General features: G+C 38.0%; 3 protein-coding genes across 4 annotated transcripts; all 3 read right to left on the reverse strand.

The window, feature by feature from the left end:
- Nucleotides 1-399: 399 nt before the first annotated feature.
- Nucleotides 400-10099, reverse strand: LOC110170275 (ras-related protein Rap-1b-like). 2 transcript variants are annotated; one of them, XM_055163221.1, is made up of 5 exons: nt 10012-10099; nt 3037-3124; nt 1768-1836; nt 684-740; nt 400-591 (listed from the first exon to the last, which is right to left on the reverse strand). In XM_055163221.1, exons 2-5 carry the CDS (start codon nt 3091-3093, stop codon nt 415-417), a joined length of 360 nt encoding a protein of 119 aa, XP_055019196.1. In that variant the 5' UTR covers nt 3094-3124; nt 10012-10099; the 3' UTR covers nt 400-414. The 2 variants fall into 2 exon arrangements, with proteins under 2 accessions (XP_055019196.1, XP_055019197.1); XM_055163222.1 differs by having other exon boundaries at nt 3037-3129; nt 10012-10078.
- A 1276-nt stretch (nt 10100-11375) lies between these two features.
- Nucleotides 11376-14201, reverse strand: timm17a (translocase of inner mitochondrial membrane 17 homolog A (yeast)). The gene is made up of 6 exons (XM_020935870.2): nt 14144-14201; nt 13026-13125; nt 12880-12943; nt 12533-12661; nt 12232-12342; nt 11376-12159 (listed from the first exon to the last, which is right to left on the reverse strand). Exons 1-6 carry the CDS (start codon nt 14167-14169, stop codon nt 12083-12085), a joined length of 507 nt encoding a protein of 168 aa, XP_020791529.1. The 5' UTR covers nt 14170-14201; the 3' UTR covers nt 11376-12082.
- Nucleotides 14202-15068: 867 nt separating this feature from the next.
- Nucleotides 15069-19704, reverse strand: lmod1b (leiomodin 1b (smooth muscle)). Its single transcript, XM_020935873.2, has 3 exons — nt 19226-19704; nt 16145-17884; nt 15069-16030 (listed from the first exon to the last, which is right to left on the reverse strand). The coding sequence occupies exons 1-3, from the start codon at nt 19484-19486 to the stop codon at nt 16004-16006; spliced, it is 2028 nt and encodes a 675-aa protein (XP_020791532.1). The 5' UTR covers nt 19487-19704; the 3' UTR covers nt 15069-16003.
- Between the last annotated feature and the right edge of the window lie 3880 nt (nt 19705-23584).

Here is a 23584-nt window from a genome sequence, read left to right on the forward strand (position 1 = left end):
AAGCATTACATCCCATAATAAATGCATTCCTCCTGGGACAATAGGAACCGCTTTAGTGTATCCAAGAGCCTGCTCAGTGTTTACACGTAGCATGTAAATGTGTCATTAACTGGCATACAATATAGTGTGTGTGTGTGGTGTGTGTGGTGTGTGTGGTGTGTGTGGTGTGTGTGGTGTGTGTGGTGTGTGTGGTGTGTGTGGTGTGTGTGTGTGTGTGTGTGTGCGAATGGGATCCCATAGCAACGGCATGGACAATGGAAGTGGCTAAAAACAAACCATGACTGCCATACTATTTTTTACAACAAACAACAGTTACATTGAGCTTTGAGCATATTTAAAATGATGCAGCTGACTGAGATGTGAGTTTTAAATTAAGTGGTTGCCAATACAAAAGTATATCCTGGCTGATGCTTGCTAATTATAGTAAAAATGTCTCAATAAATGACTCACGTCCTCGGTGTCCTTTACTCGGAGGATCTGTTCCCTCAGGTCCTGGAGGTCATTGAAGGTTGACTGTGCTGTGATGGAGTAAACCAAAGCGAAACCTTGGCCGTTCTTCATGTACAAGTCCCTCATCGCTGTGAACTGCTCCTGCACAGAGGAAGAATCAACAGATGATCAATATTGTGATTCACTGCAGACTTGTTTGGATAATCTTGATTAGAGGAGATGAATTCACTTACTGTGCCTGCTGTGTCGAGAATTTCAAGCATACATTGCTGACCGTCTACCTCCACTTGCTGCATGAAAAATAAACAAAAGCTAAATTAATGAGCAAATTAAATAGATCATTCTGAAGTTCAATTTGAAAAGCTCGCTACCAATGGAAATTCTCAAATGGGCTTATGGAGGTTTTGCACGACATCACAACATCTGGAGTTACAGTAATAAGTGTCAAAAGATTGAGTGACAAATACTAGCTGCAGTTACCAACAAATAAAAAGTTATAAATGTGAGGCTGTTTGACGCCTAAAATAGACAAAAGAAGTTCAGGTTGTTAAAGAGGGGGCATTTTACTTCTATGGGGAATTGACTGCTGAGTTAACACGTAACATATTTAGGTAACCATGCCACCTTCTCTATTGTTTTGAAAATGTTATATTCGACTAAAACAATGCATTAACATGTTTTATAAGTTTTACTCGCTTCCTTTACTCTGTAAGTCACCCCCTTTTTAGAGCGCTATCGCAACACAATCAGTGTGCATCCCGCTAATGAAACTGCTGCACATTAAATCAGATTTGCCTAGTTGTTGTGTACAGTTTTATATCATGCTTTTGTATATTTATGGAGAATTGTCATGTGGTAGCATGGATATCGTAGGTTTGCGGGCTGAACATTGGACAGAATCTCAAAGCTAACCATATGAAGGCTTGAAATGGGACCCAAGAGAGATCACAAAATTACTAAAAGATGCATGGATGACAGCTAAAACTTCTTTTATGCATGATCTGGATGAAGGAACAACATTATACCAAACATAACAAACATCAAAACGATATTTTTCATAATAACCTTTAATACCCTTATAAACTTCTTTACATTAGACACTTTTAACACTGTCCGGTTGTACTGCTGTAATTAAGATTTTGAAATGTCATAATCATAATTGGACTTGGAATATGGAGGAAATATTTTACATTTCTCTGGTTGCACGTCACTGCATTATGTGAGGAAAGACAGAGCAGAATGAGCGCAGAGTCCATGATCACGGCATGAACCTGCCACAGCTGCTAGTAATCATGACCGCAGAAGAGCACCACTCACCTTTCTGTACGAGTCTTCTATTGTCGGGTCATATTTCTCCACAAAGATTCCTTGTACAAACTGAACTGTCTACAAGATTGAGAGACAGAAAGAGCCTGGGTCAGTACGTTTCAACCTCCACACAAAAAAAAAAAAAAAACATTTACATCACACTGCCTGATAAAAACACTACGTAATACGAGTTTGGCAAAAAATCTGGAGCAAAACTGAGGTGGTCACGTTTTGATGAAAATGTCTAAACTTGGGCCGATGCTGCTGTATAAAGCTGCAGTGAGGTTTACATTAGGGTAGACAGATTCACACACATAACATCATAAGGTCTGGGTTGCCAAAGTGAAGGATTAACAGGCCTCAACACCTGGGCAACATGAGCGAAGGAGGTCACGGTCTGCTGTCAAAAGCATAAGACAACTTTCAACAGTTTATTTTCAGTCGGTCTTATCCCAACTCGAAAACGAGAAGAGAAGACTTTCGTGCTGTTAGCTGGCATTAAATTGTATGAGTTTGATAATGACACAGAAACAACCACAGGACTGAATGGGATGAACAGTCTATCACATTATCTGTGTAATCCCTTTGTAGTTCAGAACAAACCCATAGTAAAAGAAAAGTTCTCTTCTGTCGACTGGACAAAGGTTTTAGAGTGAAGACATTTAGCTGCTCATCCAAGCGTCATCTTCAGTTCTGGTCAAATTGCCGGTAGACACGACCATACATCTGTCTGAAGGCAGTATAGTTAACTCCTCCCTTCAAGCCGATATAAGATAGTGTCCACCGGCAAGCTGACCCCCAAAAAAAGATGCCACTTGGATGAGAAGCTAAATCACTCTAAAACTTTTGTCCAGTTGACAGAATCAAATCAGTCTATCATATTCCAAATGGAATTAGTACTACTAGAAAAGGACTGTTTACTATAAGTACATCACAAAACATGTTTGTAGAGGTTTAAAAAATGATGAAAAAATTATGACCTGGATAGTTGCCACGGAGTATATTTTAACATATTTCATCAGACAATTCATCAAAAACAAAGAAGGAGCACATTATATAAAATTATAATTTTAAGGAACAATGTGCCACTTGCAATATGGCACTTCCATCTAATCAGTAATTGCCTGGAAGTGTGAATCTTTTGTGTCTTTTTCCATTAGATCTGAAATAATAAAACTATGTGATTTCATGTTTAGCATAAAATGGGATCATTATGAGATGTGATGCACAGAATCAGTACTAGCGTGCAGAGTTGTAAAGGGGAAGCAGGGTACTCACCAGAGCGGACTTGCCCACACCTCCGGAGCCTAAAACCACTAGCTTGTATTCACGCATGGCAAGATCGCTTCAGCAGACAGCCAACCGTCTACACTGGACAAACAGAAAGAAGAGCACAAGGACACGGCCTGTGAGAACAGAGTCAGATCAATCCAATCTACATTTAAAAACAAAGTGACTTTTTGAACACGACTTTTCCACTCAGAGCACAGGGAGATTTTTCCACTGTAGGGAAAAGGGGAAGGATTCTAGTCATTCCTGGAGGTTATGGACAAGAAGCAGCACAACAATAGACGGGAACACCCATCAGTGGAGCGGCTGCAGGGTGGAGGAGGCGAGGACTGCGTGACCCCTCGCTAACACGAACCAGCTGTGGTGTGCGCTCTGAGGCGAGTCGAGATACAGTTGAGTATGACACCATTGGCCTGGCCTTGTCCCAACACACAACACACCCAGCCACTCTTCACAGTTTGGCCCTGATCACTCTTTGAGCATTGATACACTGTCAGGCTTTTGACTGGTGACACTGCACAGCTGAGGGAAGTGGGAACAGCGAGGGGCAGGAAATTGTGAAATCATTGGAATATCCCTCCAAGGGGGAAGATGGTGGGGTGCTACGCACAGCCAAATGGGTCACTACAGCTCGGACCAGGAGAGGGAGAGGCTGCCATGCAATACTGGCCTTTGGTTATCACTGCAGGAAATAACAGACTTCCATTATTCATTTGTTTTTCATCATGTCAACAGGAAAGGATGCAATAAACTAAATTAATGTTCAATTATTAACCAAATAAATTAGATATAGTATTTTTTTTTTTTCAGTTTGATACAGTTTTATGCAGATGTGATATAAGTAGGCCTAGAGGTAATTAACTTTTACCAAACCATACTATAAACAAGGGCCAAAGTTCACTTCATTTACAAAGTAATTATTTGGCAAGAAATATATTGGATGGACTTGAGTGAAGACGACATAGGTGGAAAGAATACTTTTGAAAAATACATAAAGTTGCTCAGCAGAATTTTTTAGTCTTTTTTCACAACTTTTCACAACACTTGAACTGACTGATGTAAAACTATGATAAATATTTACTACAGGTACTTTCCCACCACAAATGTGCAACTTACCGGTAAATACAAAATAGTAGGTAGTTAACAGGAATAGTTAAAAGTGTTTCTAATTATGATTAGCAGTAGTATGTAGTGTATATTGCTGTGCTCTGATCCCCAAAAGCATCCCTCATTCATTCTAAGGCAGCTGGAGCATGCCCCAGCTGCACAGGGTGTGAGCAGCTCTACAGCACTGGACAGCCCTTGTTGATTGACTTTGGTATGTGTAAGTTCTCCCAAAGCTACCAGCTCAATGCACACAATTCTGCTCCCATAAATATCCAACTCAGTGAAGAATGAAAATGCACTTTCAGAAGGGTTGCCAAAGCAAAGTATCAAAAATCAGATACTAATAGATTAATCTTCACTGAGCAGCTTTAGAATGATCTTGAGCTGTGTCAGAACAAGTATAAAGTTACTGTATGTAGACTGGTATGCACCCATGAAGCACACTGGGAACTACCTGGATAACAGAGATGATACTGATATAAGGATAACAACAAAAAAAAAAAAATTGTATTGGCAACAAAAACCAACAATTTCTGGGAACTGGGAGGCCACTAAAGAACGTTACTAAGCTGTTTCACCACCACAAAGGGATGATAAAAACATTTAACTGGATTTATCTGTATTCGATTTTGTCATTCTACATTTACCGTGCTCTAAAAGACAAACAAAACAAATTCCTATGACATTCACAAACACAATCTATCTTGTGTCTGTGTTTGGGCTTGGGCCACTGCATGACCAATCACCAATACAATCAAGTTGAAGCGATTAGGACAACTCGAGACCAGTTTGAAGAAACGTGCAGACAGAAATACTTTATGCATAAATTTGATGCCTATGCTTTTCTCTTTTTTGGTCTTCCAACTTAGCAAAAGTTAGATTTTTCTGCTAGCTCTGCTGATGTGACGCTTCACCAATCAATAAAACCAAGTATTTGATCCTTGTTTACCCAATCTGCTCTATGCCAGGTTAAAAAAATAAATTCATATAAGAATAGGTAGCAAAAAGTATACTTTATGCACGGCTTTAAAAAACATGTAACAGTACTGAAAAAATGTAAAGTCAGGAATCAGGATTCATGTAAACACAGGAAGAGAAAGAGAGGAGCATGTGCACTGTTTCTACTGCCAATGTGCAATACATTAAAGATGAATGCATGGGAGCAGATAGTGTGTAATCTAGCACTGCATATTACAGCTCTAAGCATTGCAAGATAATATTTAAACATACTTTTACTAATATAGCCATTTGATGATGGGTCTCATAACTTTTCATAGAACTAACAAAATCCATGTCTAGCTTGAGTACATTCAAAGGCTGAGGGAGTGAAACATGAGGGTGAGAAATAATTACAAGTTCTGAAATTAGAGGGAACCATGTTTGACTTTGTCTTTGACCATAATTAATCACACAATACAAAGCGCATAATTACTACACTAAAAATAGTTAGCGATGTAGAGGAGAAAATATAATTAATAATAAGCAAGAGTCACGATTCACACAGTAATATAACATTAAATAAATCATTAATACAAATAATAAAGTAAGAATAGGCGTTTCCAAAGCCAGAAATGGGGCAACATGTGTCGTTATCTAGATACTTTAAAAATAAGTATAATGTAAATATTGAAATATTCACTTTTATCACTATTGGCCATGCATGAGTCTCGTGGTTATACACAGACACTGCAATTACTGTAGTAAAAAAGAAGCCACACTACCCACTACGCCATTAACCAAACAGGCCAGGTCCTAGATCAGCTGCATCACAAAAGCTACAAGAGGCGCCCCATACAAAGTGAATGTTCGACCTAGTTAGCCCCAAACTCTTTTCTTATCCATTTATTTTCATATGGGTAGATCCTTTATCCAGCCTACTTTGTACCGGTCTTACAGTGTGCAGCGATGTCAAGTCAACGATCCTGTGTCATTTCTAACAGCAATGATCAAGAAACTTTAAAACATAATTGGCCATTTTCTCAATTTCTGCACTGACCCAGGTCTAAATATAGGCCATGACAGAATGGGATGCGCTCTTGTCTTGTATACAAAGTTGGATTCCAGGAAAACTTGACGAGGCGTTGCGCACTATGTCCCTGCTCAAACACTCACAGGGCCATTTAAGGATATCTCACTGAATAGCCTCTCAGCAGCTCCACCACTACGAGTGAGCTGTCATCCAAAACAAAACACAACGTTCCCGCTGCCGTGGCTTCTCTAGTAGTAACCGCTGCAAATAAAGAGTTACACCAGTCAGAGATATAGCATCATCACCACCTCACTCACCCACACATGTCCAAGAAAGGGATGTCAAGATTACTCTGTTAAATCGATAATTGTGATTAAATTCAGGTCACAAGATAATCAAAGGGACTAAAATAATTTAGAAAGACCTGCATGTAGAGCTGCACAATATATGTCTGTCTGTATATCTGTCAGTTTGCCCCAGGGCAGCTACAACAGTAGCTTATACCACTGGGTATGGAGTGAATAATGCACAAAATAGTAAAGCGACTGAGTGTGAAGATAAAAGCGCTATATAAGATCAATGCATTATTATTGAATTGCCTAAATATCGATACAGTCGATATCGACTGAGGCAATAAACAATATCCCAAGAAAATAAATATATTGCATCAACACAAGGTTTTCTATTTTACATAAGTGTACTGTTTTTGAAAAGTAAAATCGACAAAAAGGTAGATTTTATTAATGCTTTTCCTAATTATGTTGGATGGGCCATTTATTTCTTTTTTAATCTGATATTTGGCTTGCTACTGTGGCCAAAAAACAATATTTACCTTTTAAAATCCATTGCAAGGCCTACAAATTCATCTTAAGTTGAAGTAAAGATCGCTAATTAACTTTTTACTTTTGTAATATGTATTTATCTGGAATGTAAAATGATTTGTTACATCTTTATGTAAAAATACAGCCATATTTTGAGCCAGTGTGATTAGTAAATGAAGACATGGGAATTTTGTCTTTGAAATTTAACTGAACTTGTTGTGCCAAAAAGCATACTAAAATATTGCTATAATATCATTATTATTGTAATACATACAAAATAGTTATTGAATATCAAGTATTTTTCTCATATTAAGCAGCCCAAATATACAGTGCTTTTTAAACTGGTCATGAACATGGTGTCACTGTCAATAATTGTGTATAATCTTAATCATTTTATCCAATATTATATTCATAAAAGTGAACAATACAGGTCAAAACATCATCACATAAGTCTACATTATTTACACTAGTCTATATTCATTAAATTAGAAACTGGATTTTTGACAACCCAAAAATGGGCATTTTGATATGAATTAAATGACTTTACTACAACATGTATACGCACAATGTCCTGCTCTGTAGGGGTTAATCATAGACATAAAACTGTCACAACAACTGAATCAGCATTAGTGTGACTGACAGCTGCCTCCCTCCCTCCCTCCCTCACTTTCCTCTTATCCGTGCAAACTGTTGCGGAAGATGTAGACACTCATATCCTGCGGTTCAGAAGAGGTTTATGCTTGATCGTTTTCCAGCAAACACAACGATTAGAGTGGCAACAGTCACTTGTGGTTTGGGTGTCCAGGGTAATGGTAGTGTTTTTGATGCCAATAAGCCACTGGTTACTCATTACCCTAGCCAGAACCATGCATTACATCACATGTTCACACTGGCCTTGTGAAGAACCACTACATGTAAGGGAGAAGCCGTCCATCAACAAAACACAAGGGAGAAAGCAAAGTTTTAGAAAAAGAAGTTAGACATAAATTTTTTGTGACTACGCGTGTACGCTGCATCTGATTTGGGATCTGTTAAAACTATGGCTTTATTCTAGAAAGGAAAACTTAGATCAATAATGTAAACCAGAAATAAAAAAACAAAGTAATAGACAGGTACCAAATCAATGTACAGTCTCTGATACAGGATAAGAAATACAGGTTTATGGCCAATTTAAATCTATTGTAAGAATTCTTATTGCAACAAAAATTTATATATATATATATATAAAATCTGCGTTTGCTACCAACAAAGTCTGACATTTAGGTGTATTGAGCGTATACAAACAAGTGGAAAAACAGACAAGTAAAATGATTTATATACAATGATTTTCTCATTGATAATGATTAATCTGTGGTGCAAAAATCCCCTAATCAACACTGCAGAGTCCACTAAACTCCGAAAGGTGTTTGAGTCACTCTGAAACTCAGCAGCCACGCATAATGGCACTGAGACCACGTTTTGACAAAGATGTGTAAGTGACAAAAACGATGTCAGTCATAGGCATCGCTGAGCCCTGACCTGTAACCACATCCTCTTTCCAGATCTCTTCAGAAGACAGACACATGCTGAGGGGATGGAACAGGAGGAGGTGACACTAAAATAGCCCCCTTCAGTCTCTGTTCCTGTTTGGTGCTTAGGACAGCAGCATAGCCACACAGATGGGGAAGTTGCCTTGGGTGGCTCAAAACTGGTGAGAAGAGGGCATACAGGAGGTAACTACAGAGAACAAAAATATGGACTTGGAAAATAAAATGTTATTACAGAAGCAATTAACATAAAACCGCTGCGCAAAGACTACAATAAATAATGTAGCAAAGGAAAACATAATAAAGCTGTCAATATTCATCTAAATTCTGTGACTGAAGAATATTAAGGAACTAGCCTTTGGACCATGTGGAAAAGCTGATGAGAGGGAGGGCTGTCATTTATTGCACTCTTGAAACATGGAGAGCTTTATTTGTGTCAGCCAGTCTGATAAAACTGATCAAACTTTTTTCCCACACAGAGCCAAACATTGAAACATATATCAAGCAAGGGGCCACAGATCAAATACTTACATTCAACACAAAAAGTAGGACCAATTTACCTTGAGGTCTGAGGGCCGCATTGAGACCCGGGCCATTCTTTGGACACCCCTGATCTAAAGGTTATGCAATGCAAAGAAACTTATGAACATGCAATGTAATACATAATTATGTAATACACATACCATGACGGTATAAAAAGATGCTAAACTATTATAAATTTTACCACACAACTTTCATGTCCAACATTCTTGGCTCCCACCAGGCTGTCAGTGTCATGAGGAACTCTTCAAGTTTTCTGCTTACAGGCATATCGAGGCATATGGCCATATCACTTCGGGTCAATCTGTGGCTGTGACTTGACCACACAAAACTACTAAGATTTACAATGCGACTATTACATACTGGCAAACATAGCACCCAGCAAATCACGCTTAAAATAATAAGCCTCCTTACAGACAAATCCTTAGAACATCACCGTGTTTAATCCGACTGAGAAAGACATCTGCTCATAAACAATCCAGTTTCATAGATGCTAGTGCGAGGAGCGAGTCCCGTTATCAGGCTCGTTAGCTGCCAGCGCTAACTAGCTAGCTTTAAGCCAGTGCTTTCCACGGGCCGCCGACACTTCACAGCCGCTAGCCGCAGCGCGTTAGCAACAGGCTAGCTAGCAGCCACATTCCTTTCCACTGAGTACATCACAGCCCAAGCTAGCCTGTCAAAAACACACCGCATAGTAGCCAGATTTATAGATTTACAAAGGACAAGATCGCTAAATTCAGTATCAATGTATGTACTGGTTTGGCTCCAGGGAGACCCAGCAAATGCTAACAGTACCTGCCCTTCCGCCTGGCCTTGACTAAAATGGGAGTGCACATTCCGTTTGTGCATGTACACATTCTTTATATTTACCATCCAAAACAAACACGCCGTGCGCACTGATGTGTCTCCCAGAAGGGATACAAACAACAAGTCTTAACTCACCAGAAATTACTTGTTTTAGTAGGTTTAGCAGCTACCAAAGTTTGGCATTTGCACTCACCGTTTGTCGCTCGCTGTCTGTGTCTCTCGCCGCTCCGCCAAGTGTCAGCTCTGCTCACTGCGCAGCGGACGCATAAGCGCACGTCACTCGGCGCTGTTTCTCATTTTTAGGGCATGACACATGGGCAGGAGCCTTGCGCCCACATTTGCATGATAACGGGTCTTACAGAAATTGAGATTGCAAATAGGATACACATTTTAAATAGCTTATGCATGCATTTTAAATTGGACAAGACACCGTGGTGAATTCAAAACTCGTTTCATAGTAGTAATTCAAGAATTTTGGTGTGTAGGCACTTCTGTGTAGGGATTAGATAGATAAATACATTACTAGGATTATGTAGCCAAATTACAATAATGTACATTTAAAAAGATATTAGAAACAACAACATTGAATGGGAGGGTTACAAAGCGATATATTTGTTTATGTATTTATTTATTTATTTATTTTTTTTACACAAGATCTTTCAGAAGTAGTAGCAAACCCGTTCTAAACTGTTGATTTTAGTACAGATTGGCTAGACAAATATTAGAGGTGCACTATGTAACTTGTGGTGGAGGGTATGCCACCTGCCTTTCTCCACGAAGATATTGCTTTGCCCAGAATGTTCCACAGTATTGCATTAACTTTTCTGTTTTCGTGGAGAACAACACCATGCCTAATCAGTAATTTAAAGAATACTGAATACGTTTATACCATAGCCTACTGTAGAACATTCCACGTAAAGTACTAACTTCCTTATGGAGACCTTGAGACACTGAGAATATTTTATTATAAAATAAATTAATATTGTAAAGTTTTCCCACTTTACATTCTTTAAAAGTTACCCCACAGCTTTACAACTATTTGCGCCATTCTTTTTTCTTTTTCACCCCATTTAGTCCCATAGAAGTATTATGATCAATACCTTAGGTCTCTCAGCATTACTCAGTGCAAGCCCCTCCTCTCTGGCAATGCCCCAAGTTAAACTTCTGAGTGCTGTCATGCAGTTAAAATCTTGATATATTTTGACCCATAGCTTAGAGCCATTTCATGTTAAAGACCTTAACCTGTAGGTGTGTAGCACAGCTACAGGTGAAGTGGCTATCCAAGTTCAAGCCTCACGCTCAGGATAACCAAAAGGGAGTCTATATGCTCCCTTTTTCTGTATATTGCTCTTTGTACAAGACTGAGCTCATTCTCAGGAGTTTCTTTAGTGGGCTGCCATCTAGTGGACAATAAATTCATACACAGCGAGAGTCATAAAAAGAGAGAAGTCCCTATCAAGACCCTGTACAATACTAGTGCTAGAAAAAAAAGTCTTCTGTCTTTTTGGCTGTAGATTATTGCCACAAACATATAGCACTGGAAATGTATGACAAACATGACGTTGTTGGATATTTTATTGTTTTGTTGAATGTACAATAATCTGTCATACAGATATAAATTAGTATTAACAACCCCTCGCTTCTGTTAATCCTGTCCATCTGCCAATGCCGTTGGTTGTCATTTTCAAATTTTTGACTTTTCTTCTTTTCTGGAAATCACACTTTAAATGTGATAGCATGGCTCATACATTATAGAATAAATAAATCAATTTAAAAAATCTGCAATAGCCAGGGTACTTATAGCTTGGATAGAGGTAAACTGGAGAAACAAACAAACAAAAAAAGAAAATTAAAAAAAAAATCTGGATGACCAGTCCAAGCAATTTACACTTGTGGAAAATAAAAGACTGAGGAGAAAATGAGGGGTTTTATGTATAGAAGATATAAACATTGTTTATAATCTGCATTGTTCCCATCAGTCACTACACAGCAGGTGTTGTGTTATTTTAGAACCTACCACATTCAAGGTCTGTCAGGGGAAAAAAAAGTGTCTTGCCACAAGCCAAAACAAGCAATTCCCTCACATCTCATATTGTAGTGAAAACAATGCAGATGACTAGGCTGAAATGGCAGAAGGCAGTTAAATGAAGATGTTTACTGTCCATTTACATCTTTGACACAGTTTGTGTGACGAGTGATGTGGTCTCCATCTCCATTCATTGGTGCTAACTTCAGCAAGGAATTAAAAAAACAAGTGTGTTCTCTCATTGATACTGTCTGTAGTCTCCAAAAGAGGGAGATCCCATTGGAGCAGGGCCTGGCTCTTCGGCAAACTGGGGGCCTGAAAAATTACAGAACAGAAAGAGTAAGCATACATACATTATGATATATTCTAATTTTCAATGTTACTAACCAGTTGGGAATTGTGAAGAAGCAAATCTAGTTAGTAGAATACCAGCGCCCTCTATCAACGCCAAGAGGATGCCACCCATTGCTGCAGAGCCAAACATGGCCACAGGTCCATCTATCACAAAATACATAATACAGTATAATATCAGCATTCGGATCTGTTAGATGTACATAGACGTTATGCTAAAATGTCCATCCCTCCACAGTTTTAATTTCACTTACAAAAATAAATTCCACTGAAATTTTCATCTTGGTTTCAGGTGAGGCTACAAGTAACTTTCTTTAACCAAAACAAAAAAACTCACTTCTTGCAGCAAGGATAGCTCCAGTCATGGCTCCACTTGTGATAGAGTTCCAGGGATCTTCTTTGCCCCGTACTTTTACTAAACCACAATCGATCATCGAGAACAGGCCTCCCCAGACTGCAAAGCTTCCTGAAAGTCCAGTGTGTATGTTAGTAAAACATATATGGCGAGGAATTAGGCAAATAATTAATTTAATAAATAAAATAACTGTCAAAATTAAGTTGTGGAGGCACTTATAAAGGTAAACTCTATTTTATTTTTAAGAGACAAGACAAAATTGAAGGGAATCATATTTTTAAAAAAAAAACAAACAAAAAAAACAGACATGAGTTGAATAAACATTTTACCTCCAAGCTGCGGCGCTCTAGTTTTGATTGCTGTCAAACTCCCTCTCATTCTATGGCCCATTCCCTATAAAAATCAAAGGCAACAATTTTACAGTGTAGAAGAATAATTAGAGTCAAAAACATGGAAAAAATATTTAAATACTTACAGAGGGTGAATTTCTGAAGCCTTTAACAGCCTGAAAAATGCCTCCACCAATAGCACCCATTGTGAATGCGCCTCCACAGTCATCCACAATCCTCCAGGGACTACAAAAGCAGGCACACGTCGATTATACAGTGTAGTATCACCAGTTAAATAACTAACAAACTAAGTAAGCAAACTATATAACAAGGTGGTTATAATGGGACTGTTAAGTGATGATCTCTTGTAGTTCGGCTCCTTCTAGGTCCAGTGGAATTCTGACCTATAATGGTATTTGGATGATTTTAAAGTTTAAAATAGCATAAATAAACTGATTTTGTTGTCAACTGTGATGATGTCACATTTAACAAATACATTTTATGGGATGGAGGCAAGTGGAACAATATGTGATTTCAATTGAGAATATGTGTATATACGCCTCGGAATATAAAATAATATCAAAATAACATAAACAGCAAAAATTTAAGGTAGTTTTGGCAAATGATAACCACTCAGTTTATTTGACAACCATTTAAATTTGAAACCTCTAGCTGCCTTGACATTGCCTCCATTCTGATCTCATACCATTTTAAAGGATGGATACTACACAACACACTAACACAAACATGAAAATAGCTATTTCCATCTGTTACTCTGAACAACAACATGGTAAAAACATATCGTTAGTTACCAAAGAGTTATTTACAACCCTATGCCTACAGCATGAGATGCTAACCCTGTAGCTAACAGCTAGCAAGCAAGTTACATGAATTTATTATGGAGTAGAAGCAAATTAACGTTACGTACATGGTTAAGAAGTATTTATTTGGTGGGCACGTTTAAGTGTCAAAAATAAGAGACAACCAACATAGTGCCCAACGTAATAACATGTGACAGCTAACCCGGCAAGGTCACTACAACGTGATACAGCCTCACTTGATGCTAGCACAGACCCTCTTTAAATTCCTATGTGAAGTTAGCGTTGATGCTAACAGAGGCTAATGACCTGGAGTTCTGATTATTTACAATCTTAAAGGGACAATCAATAACACAGTCGTTACGTATTCATCTCAGCTATAAAGATGCGCACATTCACAAACCTAAATCGATAAAAGAATATCATATTTTGGCAAAAGCTCTCACCAAGGCTCTCTGGCATACTCCTCCATTTTGTTCCTTGAACGTTCCCTCTGACGTAACTCCCATGGGCACCTGACGTAAAGGGGCGTGTATTTTTTAAAATTAAATTTTTTATTATTATTATTATTATTATTATTATTATTTGTAACCTGCTAATGAAATGAATGTCTTATTATTGGAAATATTGTTTACATTGTATTTATTGTAAAAAATTAAGTTGTATAAATAAATAAATATTAATAATAAATCTATAAAAAGATAAGATATAAAAAAGATTTCGACATCATGGATGTAGATTAATTAAGCCTATAAATATTTTCATCTGTCTGATGTGAATACCTGATTGTAGCGCGCATACTTGCCTACTGATTTAGTAGGCCTATATGAGATCATTTCAAGTATGCAAAGTGCTTGCTATATAGGCTTTAGACTACAGGTCAAACTACAGGTCTTTCAACTAGCCTCACTACCTCTGGCATCTAATCACTAGTAATTTTCATAATTTTCTCTACGTGCTGTTAAAAGCTACAGCAAAAGACAGACCACTGTCTGGCCCACAGCCCATTATTAGGAACAAGAAAGGAATGAATTGCAGAGCAAGTACTCATAGAGAAATGCCCAAATATAGACATTTGGTGAATGCAGACAGAGAGAGAGAGAGAGCTGGAGACATAAACTAACTGCTCTCTCCTGTGAACACAAAGCTAATGTTTGTCCACACAGCTGACCGAGAAATAGCCTAATACCAAAAGGCAATGTAATGCAAAGATTCATTATGTTTAAACATGAACATCTTGTTGGCTGGTTTATCTTTGTACATAAATCACTCACAGCATCACCCAATATAGAGGCCAATCTGTAGACAGTTTAGACAATGGCAGGCCAAAAAAGTGGAATCATGTAAAACAAACAATCATTTATTTGGAGACATAGAGGCTCTTACACAGATGAACACAAACAGATATATCATTCTATGCTCAGCACATTTTAGATGACATAGTGTATGGACCACCCCTAGATGAATGAGGGATTACAATCAACTTGGACAGAAAAGTAATGGCTGTTTGTTAACTTAAGACATAGGATTCCATATTACATTCAAATTCGAAGGTTTTAATAATGATTGATACACACCAGTCAGCCATAGAGTAAGTGAGTTTTTTCCAGCATGTTTTGAGTTTCTAATGATCTATGAAGTCATGGTGTCTTAAAAATGTCTCCAATATTACATAAATTGTCCCAAGACAATTTTTACACAAAATAAAAAGTACTTCATTGAACAGTATGATCTAAAATTTTCAAAGCAAATTCCCTGATTTTCCCATTCCAAATGTATGATTCCCAATCTTAGTAACTTACGGCTCTGTAAATAAATAGTCCTGCTATCAAGACTGATAACATCAAAATTTTACTGTAGTAAGCTAGTGCACTATTACCACATTTAGATGCATACTATTATATAATTGGGTTCTTATTATATTCTAGTGCAAATATTCATATGCGCAAACATTATTACAAACAAGCATTGTATATTCTGTTTCACTCATTCTCCACAGAGTCATTTGGTCCAGTGTTTGAGGGAGAACTCATAGTGAGGATTGGCAGAAGTCCCATAACAGTAATTTATCATTACTGATAAAAACTATTATACTTGCTCAATAACAGCTGTTTTATGTAGTCAGTCACATTTAGATCACATATTGCATAGTTCTTGTCCTATGCAATCCTTCCAATTAAAGATCTCTTTTTTTGTTATCTTCTCAGAGTGAACATGCAAAGCAGTCTCTTTATGATGTTTCAGCATTGTAAGTCGTGGTGAGAGGCGTGTTCTCCCTCTTCTTTATGGTTAATTCCAGGAGTCATTTATTGCAGCCACTTTGGAACAGGTACCTAGACAAAAACATATAATTTGTAGTGTTTAAATTATTTAGAAAAGAGCCTAGTGATAAGGGAACTCTATTAGGACACTGGCAGAAAATAAGTTAGCAAAAAAGATATACAAACCTTTTTAAGCTGGTTAATATTGCTTGTCCTGATTGACGCCAGCAGTTGGTCCCTTGAGTTCTTACTGCCACCTGGACCTTTCCCATCCACTTTCCTCTGTGACACTGGTGTGAGTGAGTTCTTCAACAAGTCAATGTCTAGCATAGGTGGAGGGGGAGGTGGAGGTGCGCCACCTGGAGGTGGAGGAGGGGGTGGTGGCGTCAAACCGCCCATTGTTCCTCTTTTGGAAGTCAGCTTTGGAGATGGCATTGGAGATTGCATAGGAGATGGTTTTGGTGAAGCTTTGGGTGAATTCCTCAAAGATCCACTTCCTGTTTTGGGAACGTCCAATGTGTCCTTCTTCTCTCCATTTGCCTGTGCCTGTTTCTGCTCTTGTAGTCGTTTCTGTCTTTGCCGGTCCATATTGCGACTTAAAATATTAGTTGTGGTCATTCTGGGTCCTGCCAACTCAAAGTGGTAACCCAGTTTCAACAGAGTGGTGTTTTCTTTGAGAATCTTCACCATCTCCATCTCGGTTTTCCCACCACAAATATGACGCTGGTTCTGAAATCGAAGCTCTGTCAGAGTGGAGTTGTACTGCAATGCTTGGATTAGGGATAAGATCCCTTTGCCAGTAAGAAGGTTGGAGTCCACATTGAGACTTGTGATGGTCTTGTTGTTCCTAAGCATGCCCGCTATGGCGTAGGCCACATGGTCATCTGCTCGACAGTTGGCCAAAGCAAAAATCTTGACATGTGTGTTGGTTTTCAGAGCTTCAGCAAACTCAATCAGCGTTTTGGTCTTGATGACCTCTGAGTTGTTGACATTGAGTTCTATGAGGGTGGAGTTATTGGTGCGAACTTGCTCCATCAGTTCATCAAACATACTGGAATCTTCATCATCATCCTCCTCTTTCGTCTTACTCTTATGGGTGTCATTATTCATGCAATTCACAATCTTCTCATCTGTTTTGCTTGTTTTTGCTCCATCAGATTTAGCCTTCCCTTTCAAATCCTCATTCTTCTCCTCTGCTTTCTCTGCCTTCTTGTCTGTTGCACTTTTGTCTTTTTCTTTTACATGATCACTGTGGTTGACCAAATCCTCACTTCCCCTATCAGCCTGTTTTGCCACCACATCACCCTTGTCCGACACTGACCGTTCTAATTTGACATCACTTCTCTTCCTCTCCTCTGTCTTTTTCTCATCTGTTTTGGTCTTGTGTTCCTCTGTCTTGCTTTCTTGATTTTCCAGTGCCTTATTCTGCTTCTCCAACATTTTTGAAACCAGCCCTTGAGTGCGGAAACTGTCAGATCTCCTCTCTCGATCCTTAGCAACATCTTTTTCACTTTTTTCTTTCAGTTTTGAGATGATATCTTTAGTTTTACTGTCGTCCCGTCTCCTAAAATCCTCTCTCTTGTCTTTTTCCTTGTCATCCTTCTTCTCTTGGAGCTTAGAGATCATATCCTTGGCTTTGCTACCTGTACTGTCTCTGTTTCTTTGCAGTCTATTGTCACAAAGACTCTCCCTTTCATTCACTTCACTCTGGTGGCTCTCCTGTAGTCTATATCGACCTGACAGGTGACTTCTATCCTCTTTCAAACTTTCAGCACCTTTGCTGTTTCTGTCGTCCAGTCTATTGGCATTGCTCTCACTTTGCATGCTAGTTTGTTTTCGTAGAGTTGATCTTCTGTCACTGTTCCCCTCCTGGTTCGAGCCTGTTTTATTCAGGTACTCCTGCGTCCGACTCTCCTTTGAATCAGTCTGCCGTGAAATAAACAGAGGGTGTCATGTTAATCAGAAGGCTACTACATAGAAAATACACATATGTACATTATATATAGATGGCCATTTGGACATTGGCGAAATGCGTTAGCTCTTAAAATTCTTTTTACAGTGTAGCCAGTATTTTGGCTTTTTCGCTCACTTTTATTTCAGAGTCAAGTGGCAAATCAAACTTTGTTACTGAATCACTGGATTATTTGTGGCATTTAAAACTGTCTTAATTTTTTTTGAGAAAGCCCAGTCAACTCTATATATATGGCCAGAATGTGGCATCCATAACTGAACCTACCCCCATACTACACATGGTCTATTATATGTTGTAGTGTTGTATATGATTTGTAATCAAATATATAGGCCAAGTGTCTCAGCTCAAACCTCAGTATTGTTTTACAGTCAAACATCTCCATGTCCACGGGCTCACTTGTAAACACAGGCCTTCTCCATGGCACAGTATGGCCCCTATGTTTACAGTCCCCAAAGCACCAGGAACCTTTTTACAGCACTGAGATACATTTGCTGTGAATAGCTCTGTAAGTGTTTGATTTGTGAGTCTCCCTCTGTTTGCTGTGTACGGCCATGGCCCAGGCAGATGTATCCTTAAAAGGCAGTGAGCATTGGAGCAATCAACCAAGGAATTCCTTCAAACCGGGATTAGGACGCTACACAGAACCACATACTGCTTACATAGCCTCATATCTGCCATGAAAGAAAATCTGTAGGTTCTTTGGTTTGTGGCACTAAAATAGACAACTAAGAATTTGAAAAGTTTACAACAAGCTCGTTTAAAGAATATTTTTCCTGGCATGGAAACTAGCATGAGGGACCAACACTGATGGACAGAGTGCAAAAGGTTGAGGTAGCTGTTGGCTTCAGGCTAAATGAAAAATGGCATATGAAGGCTATCATTAGAAGGAACTGTGGTTTGTTATGTAACAGTGGAATTCATCAGCCAAAGACAAAACATCGATATGTGGACAATAGACACATAATGAATGAAAATTCTAATTTCAGTTATGCTATTCAATTAAACCAGAGTTTAAGAAAGTTTTTGTTTTGTATTCTGATATGTCAAGAAAAGGACTGACACACAATTTTTCATAGACTTATAAACTTTTATACAACATGGCATCCACTAAATTAACAAATGTCGACGGCACTTGGAACACATAAAAAAAAAAGAAAAAAAGGATTATTCACTTGAACCTGTTTTGTTAGTTCATGGGAAGTTTCACTGGTTTGTGATGGCAAATATCAAATATCTATATCAGAGAATAGATACTGCACATGTCTTGTGTTCCAAAACGTTAGACACACACTTACCTCCAGTGACTTCTCCCTTTGACTAAGCCTCCCCTTTGGGTCACTCTCCTTTCGGCTGCCCCTTTTAGGGTCCCGGCTCTGGCTGTCTCCCTGCACAAGAACTGCACCATCTTCTGGGTTGATGTCCGGCACTTTGCTTAGGTCTATCTGCAGCTCCTCCATTTCCTCTGGAGACAGTGTGGACAACAGGTTGTCCAAATCCGGGTCCTCGCTCACCTGGCGCCCGGTTCGAGTCAGTCCCTTCACCTTTCTTCTGGACATGACTGGTTGATATCTGGAACTTTCTGGTAACTTGTCAGTATCTTTAGTGTCCTCTCAAAAATAATGGGTTAATATAGTGTAAAACAATAACATAGGCCAAAGGAAACTGTCCTAATGCAATCTAATAGAGCAGATCTTGTCCAAGCACGGTGAACTGGGGAGGCTGTCTTGCATTAAAGGGCGCAGTGACGAACTACATGAAGCTCGCATCATCAGAGTGCACCGACGAGCAGAGGCATTCTTCAAAATCCTGTGAAAGTGCATGTCCATATTTAGTGCAGGGTCCACACTCCTTTAATGGCAATGGGAAGGGCTGGAAGTTTACACTGACTCCAAAGCACAAGCTATGCAGACTTCCTATTGCACAATTTATATTTATATCCAAACATCTGTCTGATTACAAGTTCAACTTTTACCCAGCAATCTCATTTGTTGTGATTTTTCCAATTCCTAAAATGTTCATAACCTGGTATTTTATTACATTTTTATAATTTTTTTCTTATATTGTTATCAAATAGGGGGTCATTCTGTGTGTTTTGTCAAGCTTGACATTTTATTTGTATGTTTTGATCTATATAATCCAACCTCTTTACACTATAAAACAAGTTAATCTACTATAAAATACTAAGTCATTTTCAGTAAATAAATGTTGCAGTATACTATCAAATTGCTATGCAGTAAGATTCTTGTTACATTAACCTTTTATATTTATAATTGATATAGTTGACAGTATAAAAATATCAACTCTAGTGGCAGTTTAATTGAGTTAAACTGTTTTTCAATACAGCTCCAGAAGCTGTTTTAGTATGCACAAAAAATAAAAGACAAACATTTTTTTTCCAAAGTTAGATTTTATGTTAATAGAAATTAAATCCCACTATATTACAATGTCTCACTGTCATCTGACACCACACCATGTCCATACATCAACTCTTCTTAAACACACTCATGGAGCACAAATAAATATTAACAGCATTGAGCAAAAGGAACTACATAAAGAGCACCCCACAAAAAAAAAAAAACAAAAAAAAAAAATCCACTTTTCAATTATGTGCTTTATAAAAAGCTCTGTAAAACTCAAATTCAGAGAAAACATGTCAATTAGCAGCCATCTGAATCTGAACATAAATCCCTTTTCAAAATTCAAGCAATATACAACATGTGTTGCCCTTGGAAACATTTACCATTCAGTTTAAATTTGAAATATCAAATAAAGCCAACATTTTCAGATTGAGGCTTATACTCAGAGCTTCATACATAAATAAAGTGGATAGTGACTTCATGATTTTTTGGCTCTTTAGCTTAATATCAAAGAAACTAAAGACCACCTATTATACTTTTCTACAAGCAATCTAATGTGTTTAGTTTATAAAGACCCAAAATACATTATTTATAAGCAAGTGGCAACAATCGGATATTTAACAGTTAATACCACATTGTGAAATGTATGTTTTAATAATTAGGTGCTCTCCAAAACCTGCCATGGGTTCTTTACAGTCTATCAAAATGTTAAATTATCTTAATGATAATAATAATGATAAAAAGATGAAATTATGTTAGGAAAAAGCATAAACAATCCTGCTCCCTTTTCAGACTGTTAAAATATCTGTTGTCAAAAATGTGTACGTGTTGTCAGGGCCTTTATTCAGTAGTCAATCCAAATTTATAGTTCCTGAAAGAACAATAGATGATCTTTAATTTCCAAATGGAGAAGACAAAATGTTAAAAATTCTGCACAATGCCATTTAAAAATGTAATTAAAATAAAATATCCAGCAGAGATTTACAAAATAATTCAATAAGTAGTCATTACCTTAATTGTAATAAGGCGGGACTTTCACTACACAGCTCGACCTGCCGCTCCCCTGAACTGATATGTTACAAATAATAAATAACTGCAACACACATATTAAACGGCATCCAACAACAGCTAAATGACAAGCTATTCAAAAGCTTTAAGGAGAAAAGGACAGAATTATCAGGGTAGCATGCTGTTGTAGTCGCTAACATTAGACAGCATACTCTACCTAGCAGGATATATGAGAAAGGAGGACTGACAAAATTGTGACATAGAATGAGATGAGATCCATACGGTGTGTGTGCACCTACCAAAAACTTCAAGTCAAATGCCTAAACCCTGTTTCCAATTTCTCTCTGAATCACTACAAAAAAATATGTAGATCAAAATTTTGATTTGGAATTTGAAAAAGAAGAAAAAAGGAAAAAAACAAACAAAAAAAAACAACTAAACCTGACAACAGAACATTAGATTGTTTGAAAGTTGAAAATTCTATCCAATCAGATTCACCCACTCCACATTTTAGTAAATGTATTTAAATATTGTTAACTGGGTACTTTTTTAAAATCCACAATATTTTGTTTAGCCTCATGTAAATTAATTAAACTCGTAAAATAAACAAAAGTGGGTAAAAGGTGCAAACATAATAATAATAAGTCCTGAAAATTGTATTCAATCTTATGGCAAGTGGAGAAGTTTTCCAAATGCCTAAAGTGCAGTTATATTCTTATTGAAACCTTTCACTTTTATATATTTTGGGTTTGTTGGTGTGCTGATGTCAATGTGTAGTACTGCCTTCCCCTTTTCAAATGGTCCATTCTCTTGTCCGCTGCTGTGTGTCCACTGTGTTGTGGCTGTTGAACTCATCAGTGGCCAGGATACTGAGGGGGAGAGTAAGGCGGGGGAGCTGAAAAGCAAAAGAAGAAAATATTGAAGTCATGTCATGTTCATAAATACCTTTACCTTCCTAAATATATTTTTTGTCATTACGCTGGCCATAGGCAGGATCTAGTGGGGGCGGTGGGTATGGACCAGGATGCATCATGGGATAGTGTACAGGCATGCCCGGATACTGAGGGGCCATGGGGTAGCCTGCATGGGGATAGTCTGCTGGTCCCAGGGGCTTTCCGTAGGCATCGTACATGGGCTCCACTGGATAACTTGCCATTGGAATGTGTTGAGCTATGGATGAAAACAAACAAATCACTGTAATGTTGGTTCAAGCAGAGTCTGGTATTTTGTAGTCTGGGCCACAGAGTGAGCCCTCCTCTCACTGCATCTTCGATCAGTCTTTGTCAAACATGTGACCAACTGTAAACACAAGCCCCTTCTGTTTCATTAACTGACTTTAGCCAAGAGGCATGACTACAGTAATCTCACCACACAACACTTACACAAAGTTCATGCCAGAATTGATCCTGTGAACCATCAAACAGTGTGAATGAGTGGGAGCAATAATTTTAACATAATGGAGTGTGAAATTAAAAAATCTTTCATGTACCAATACCTTGTATACTCAATTAACTGAAAAGTAAAAGAGTTACAGAATATAGCATTTCAGGTGATTAAATACAAAACTTTATTATCATTATTATTATTATTATTATTATAATACACTGTGTGTATTAGGCAAGTTGTATTAATGTGGATTAGTTTTATAATTGAACAACTACAGTGCTCTTGGTCGATCCAAAATGTTAATAAACCTCAAATCTGAATATTTTAAGAAGTAAAAGTGAAGTTTTAGCTTTCTTAGGAGAAACTCTATGTGTGCACAATTTTTGGGCAATTATTAATGTATAGAATTACGCAGCTAAATTAAAAATGTACAGTTTCCATTCTCACTTGTTTCTTTTCATCCGTCAGAACAGTAAACAACTCAAAATTTGACATTTAAAAAAAACAAAAAAAGTGACCAATATTGCCAGTCTTCTTCTCCTCAATAACGGTCATATGTCTTCCATTCATGGAGTCGGTCGGTTTCTTGATTTGGTAACAATAAACTTTTTGTGCAGCAACAACCACAGCCTCCCAGATACTGTTCAGAGAGGTGGACTGTTTTCCTTCACTATAAATCTCTTGTTTAAGAAGGACCCAGAATTTCTCAGTAAGATTTGGGTCAGGAGAGGAAGGGGGCCATGGCATTATTTTTTCATCTTTAAGGTCTTTCCTGCCTAGCCAAGCAGTGGAGTACTCCAATGCATGCGATGGAGCATTGTCCTGCATAAAATCATGGTCCTCTTGAAAGATGAAGACTTCTTCCTGTACCACTGCTTGAAAAAAGTGTCTGACAGTAGGTTT

This window comes from Boleophthalmus pectinirostris, unplaced genomic scaffold (assembly GCF_026225935.1).
Source record: "Boleophthalmus pectinirostris isolate CB_2022bp ecotype Guang Dong unplaced genomic scaffold, ASM2622593v1 HiC_scaffold_583, whole genome shotgun sequence".
In the NCBI taxonomy this organism is placed as follows: domain Eukaryota; kingdom Metazoa; phylum Chordata; class Actinopteri; order Gobiiformes; family Gobiidae; genus Boleophthalmus; species Boleophthalmus pectinirostris.

Excerpts from the sequence above, each read along its gene's own strand:
- LOC110170275 (XM_055163221.1), bottom strand. The coding sequence starts at position 3,093 with ATGCGTGAATACAAGCTAGTGGTTTTAGGCTCCGGAGGTGTGGGCAAG. Across the intron at positions 1,837-3,036 it reads GTGTGGGCAAGTCCGCTCTG|ACAGTTCAGTTTGTACAAGG; the intron begins GTGAGTACCCTG and ends TCAATCTTGTAG. Across the intron at positions 741-1,767 it reads TAGAAGACTCGTACAGAAAG|CAAGTGGAGGTAGACGGTCA; the intron begins GTGAGTGGTGCT and ends TTTTTCATGCAG.
- timm17a (XM_020935870.2), bottom strand. The coding sequence starts at position 14,169 with ATGGAGGAGTATGCCAGAGAGCCTTG. Across the intron at positions 12,662-12,879 it reads TAGAGCGCCGCAGCTTGGAG|GAAGCTTTGCAGTCTGGGGA; the intron begins GTAAAATGTTTA and ends CTGGACTTTCAG. Across the intron at positions 12,343-12,532 it reads AGCTATCCTTGCTGCAAGAA|ATGGACCTGTGGCCATGTTT; the intron begins GTGAGTTTTTTT and ends ATTTTGTGATAG.
- lmod1b (XM_020935873.2), bottom strand. The coding sequence starts at position 19,486 with ATGTCCAGAAGAAAGGTGAAGGGACTGACTCGAACCGGGCGCCAGGTG. Across the intron at positions 17,885-19,225 it reads AAAGGGAGAAGTCACTGGAG|ACTGATTCAAAGGAGAGTCG; the intron begins GTAAGTGTGTGT and ends ATTTCACGGCAG. Across the intron at positions 16,031-16,144 it reads ATATTAACCAGCTTAAAAAG|GTACCTGTTCCAAAGTGGCT; the intron begins GTTTGTATATCT and ends GTTTTTGTCTAG.